Here is a 4,918-nt window from a genome sequence, read left to right on the forward strand (position 1 = left end):
AATAAAAGTGAAGGACGACTGTGATTAGATTTTTAAATTTGGTAAACTTTTTAATGGGTTTATGTTGACCACAATTTTTTTGTTACAAAAACTGCCACAAAACGGTCTTTTTACTTAGCTTCCAGACAGTAGTTAGAATTGTCTTGAACACAGGGTAGTGACTTGGGAAAAGTTCTTTAAAAATTTGTTAAATTATCAATAAGGCATAGATAAAGCTTATAAAATGTAAAAATAAATGATTAGTTCTAATTTTCAAGCTAGTATTTACTTTAAAATTAAAGTGTCAACTTTATCTACTGTTCAGGGTTAAAAAGACCATGTTTCGGATACCTTATTCAGGACCTTAAGGAAGTACCAGTTTCCATTTCGAGAAGAAAATTTGCACATGGTCATAAATATTTGAACCTAACTTTGTTTAGGTGGGTAAAAATTTAAAATATACACAAAAATAAAAAAGATATTTAAAAAAATAGTGATTTAGTGTCGGAGTTATCTCTCCAACCAGTAGAGAGAAACAATCCATAAATGGAGCCCAACTCGGCAAAATTAAAAATGTTGCAGGTTAGGTTTGATTGAGTCTGTTTTGGACGGTTACTCACAAGGGCAAGCTACACGTCAAGCCCCCCTAGTACCGGCTTAAGCGGTATTCAACATTTGACATGAAATGGTAAAATTTTGAATTTTAAAACATCCGCAGATGTGTTCATACGAAGTTTTGGCAAAAATTAATACTTTCTTCTTTTAGATCTTCACCGTCTGAGAATATGTAGTGTTCTCCAAGAAGTTTGAAATTGACCAAACTTGCGTCCCCATTTACAACGACTCTCATTTTACTAGGTGCATCTGTAATTTCTTGTATATATTTAAGACCTACAAACCAAAGCGAACATTTTAAGAAAAAGGTTTTTGTTATCAAAATAAAAAGTTCTTCTTTGATAATGAGTGAAATCAAAATACTTTGAATTATACACTCCTATATATAATATATATTTACTTTATATAAAATATTAATTAAAACATATCGTCATTTACACATTTTTGAATTGAACCATTTTAAAACAAATATCTTAAAATCATATTTTTCTTTAGACATGACAAACATAAATTTTACAGCAGTTAAATAATGGTTTTAGAGAATGTTGAGTGCTTGTCACATGAGGAAAGTACGGCAGAATTTGAAATTATTTGTTATTAAAGTAGCAAAATGTTAACAAAGAAGTACTTTCACTTCCACCAGAAACAAAAGGTGTTTTAAAACTATATAAAGTAAGACACAAAAAATAAAAAGCATTCGGGAAATAGGAAATAAATAAACAACTAGTCTAAGAGTACTTTTTGTCTATTTAAATCCACATACCTAACCAGAACTCATTCCTTATATCGCCGAATCCATCTTCATAGGCTTGAAAGCTTTTATTGAAAGATGTGCTTCCGTCAATTCGATTTTGGATTACCTTGAATATCAGAAGGACAACAAAATATGAGACATGATGGTTCAATATACTCGGCATATTGTTACATAAGACGGTGATGAAAGTATTGAAAGGTCTACGATTTTAAAAAAAGATTCTGAAAGGTTATTTTCCTTCTTTTTGTAGATTTGATTAATTGGCCATTTTTGACAGACTGTATGACGTTTGAGATACTTTGAAGTAATTTATAGTTTGGATAAATGCAGACTTCAAACAAGCCATCGCCAGGCACCATATTTTACAAGGATATAACATTGGCTGAGGCAACATCGAGGGGTGATTGTGCAAAATTAAATGTTGAAGCCATTAGGCCGAGACGAAAAGTTGCAGAAACATCCCGAGATAATAGTTGTAGGATTTTCTTTATCCATTTCTGATCGATTTAATCACTGAAAGGCTTTTGTTATGTTAAACAACTCATGATACATTTTGTATTTGCAATATAATAATTTTATTCGGTATCAATGCTGCTGGTTTTGAAATACTTTTTGAAGAGGATATTTAGTGCCATATGGCAAATCAAACTCCCCTTTCTCAACGTATATGGTCATAATCTTAAGGTAAAAATGTTTGAGAAATAAGTACATACCGTCCAACCACCACCATCGGATGTCATGTCACAGTACACATCGATTATTTCCAAACTTGGTAGTCTTATTTCATAGACACCAGTTTCTGCATTTTTGTTGTTTTTCAAAGCGTGTTGAAAAGCGTCTTTGCAGTCAACCTTGAAATCTGAAAATGAGAATGGGTGTTACTTTAAAAACTTAATCATAGATCTAGCAGCTGTGAAAACAAACAACTTATTTTCAGACACAGGCTTGGTCATATTGAATCTGATCATAAGAGGTAACCACATCCAAAACATTTGTATGTTACAATGATATCTTGGCCAAATAAATGACAACACTGATAAAATATCAAGACATAAAGAAGTGGCACTTGATCGGCCAGAACATGAAACGAAACGAAACGAAACGAAAAAAACATTCATCAAAATGTATTGTAATTAGAATTAAACTTCGTTTTAATAATGTTTGAAATTGACATCACCAAACATTACGAACCTCTTCGAGTATATTGTATTGAATTTGAAGTATTTGGCAAAGGTTGAAAACTCATTGCCTCACATCCAATACACAGAACATGTTCCGGTTGATACACACTTGTCAGGCATTTGTTGTGTAGGAAACATATTTTGCTGCAAGCCATCTCATCAGAAACGTCGTTTCGGATAAACAGATATTCGGATGAAGAACATGTGATTCCATAAGATTCATCTTCAAGACGAAATTTTGTCCAATTGATGTTTGTTGTCAATGTTACATTCAGTAAAGTCACAAATGTCCATATGCACAACAAAATAACAGTCATGTTTGTTTCTTTCATGTTCAACAATTTGTAATATAGTATACAATGTCATCAAAATTTTGATCCTGTTGAAAAAATAATCTTTTAGTGTTAATATTGTTTTTAATTATGCTTTTCCTGAAATGGTTTCAGTAAACCAATATATTGGGTTATAAAAATGAGTCTCCAAGAAAGAAAACTGGGATTGTTTTGGAATCATGTGGACAAACATTATTGATTCTAAAACTTAATATAGTTCAAACATATTACAACAGGAAATGGGTATGAATTATTTACTGAGTCTAATTAAGTTTCAACAATAGTTCTCCTGTTCTAAGAATAGGTCTCTTTTAATATTGAAAAAATATAGATATTTAATTATTCGGAAAGTCTGAATAATAAGCTTTTTCGTCGGAAACATGTTGTAGAGAAAAAAAGAATGCAGCAACTTACTCCGCTTCAATGATAATCTGTTTAATGATGTAAAGCATATCACTCACACAGTAACATTAACTATCAGTGATATGGACTTTTTTGTAGAAAAGATATCAGAATGTTTGTTCTTAAATGGATAGGCTATTTATCACAGGAACTTGAAATTCTATCAAATAACCAATATTAATTATACACTCAGTACAAAAAGAAACGCAAACTGTATATATAACTGGTCATCTCCCATAGTGGATGTGGTGCAGAAAAAACTTCAATACCTTTTCAATATTTCATCCATGCTTTATTCAATAACACAACAATTTCATTGATACCTGCAAAATTACGAAAGTTCCAGCAGTTTAAACACAGCGCTATCGATCACGAAAATTTCAGTTTCAATACCTTGTGTGTCCACCCCTAGCATTGAAAAGCGCCTGGCAGCGGCGACGCATAGAGGTCACTAACATAGCAATGGATGCCTGGGGAATGTTATTCCACTCCTGCACTGCGACGCGACGAAGTTCCTGCACCGTCTGGGGCTGTGGCTGATGCTCATAAATGCAACGTTTTAGCTCGTCCCATAAGTGTTCAATAGGCGCCATATCTGGCGACATTGCAGGCCAGTCTAGCACATTGATGTGGTTCCGAGCAAGAAAGTTTTGAGTCAAACGTGCTGTGTGCGGGCGAGCGTTATCCTGTTGAAGTGTCCCATGTCCCTGAAAATGACGGTTCATGTACGGTACGACAACAGGTGCTAGAACATCATTGACATAGGTCTGAGCATTGACATTACGGTCGAACACTACAAGATCTGTTCTTCAAAACTGTGACATACCTGCCCATATGTGAATGGAGCCACCACCCCAACGGTTAAAAGTCTGAATACAGGCTTCGGCATAACGCTCGTTCCTGCGCCTCCAAACACGTGCACGACCATCGGCTCTGCTCAGCACTATTTTAGTTTCGTCAGAGAAAAGTACCCTGCTCCAGAATTTACGGATCATTCTTATGTGCACTCTAGCCCACCGTAGTCGATCCCGTTTGTGACGTGCAGTGAGGCGTGATGCCTTGAGGGGTCTCCTACACCTCAAACCAACTTCCTTAAGCCGATTTCGAACTGTGTTTGCGTGTATACTGTGCCTGAAAAGTAACGCAACGTCTCAAAAAGGGCAAACCTCATCAAAATGTGAACAGCTCAAAATTTGATAAGAGGAAGAATTTCGGAAAGATAGCATTATTTTCACCTACCCGTGAGTACCTATTGTTCGTCTAGCTGTAGAGGACGCCGCTTCGAATCGATTACGGTGGACCACTCGAATATTCACATCCTGTCTCCTAGTGGTTATTCGTGGTCGACCGGATTTTGGTAAGTCTTTGACACTGCCAGAGGCATTGTACCTATTCTGTAGACGAGTGATAGTGCTAACATGACAATTAAATCGCCGTGCAACGTCAATCTTCGAAACACCAGCTTCAAGTAAACCAATTGCTTGATTCCGCAAATGTTCAGCATGGCGCGGCATGGTTATAAAGTACTGACAGTTCAAATAAACTTGTTTTTCATGTGTACCGATTCATCACTACACGGCTACAATATAGAAACTATCGGTAAAATATAGAGCACGGTGTGCACGTGGAAATGTGGTTTGTACAGTTTGCCGTTA

General features: G+C 35.4%; 1 protein-coding gene across 1 annotated transcript; it reads right to left on the reverse strand.

Annotated features, from left to right (window-relative positions):
* Positions 1-703: 703 nt before the first annotated feature.
* LOC132729754 (angiopoietin-related protein 4-like) lies at positions 704-2,817 on the reverse strand. Its single transcript, XM_060715581.1, has 4 exons — positions 2,540-2,817; positions 2,062-2,207; positions 1,358-1,454; positions 704-870 (listed from the first exon to the last, which is right to left on the reverse strand). Exons 1-4 carry the CDS (start codon positions 2,682-2,684, stop codon positions 704-706), a joined length of 555 nt encoding a protein of 184 aa, XP_060571564.1. The 5' UTR covers positions 2,685-2,817.
* Between the last annotated feature and the right edge of the window lie 2,101 nt (positions 2,818-4,918).

Source organism: Ruditapes philippinarum, unplaced genomic scaffold (genome assembly GCF_026571515.1).
Source record: "Ruditapes philippinarum isolate M1 unplaced genomic scaffold, ASM2657151v2 ctg243_1_1_1_1, whole genome shotgun sequence".
NCBI classification, from domain to species: Eukaryota; Metazoa; Mollusca; class Bivalvia; order Venerida; family Veneridae; genus Ruditapes; species Ruditapes philippinarum.

What these genes read in the sequence shown, in the direction of transcription:
- LOC132729754 (XM_060715581.1), bottom strand. Translation starts at nt 2,684, where the DNA reads ATGGCTTGCAGCAAAATATGTTTCCTACACAACAAATGCCTGACAAGT. An exon ending in AATACAATATACTCGAAGAG is followed by an intron (nt 2,208 to 2,539) that starts GTTCGTAATGTT and finishes TCTCATTTTCAG; the next exon opens with ATTTCAAGGTTGACTGCAAA. An exon ending in AAGGAATGAGTTCTGGTTAG is followed by an intron (nt 871 to 1,357) that starts GTATGTGGATTT and finishes TTTGGTTTGTAG; the next exon opens with GTCTTAAATATATACAAGAA.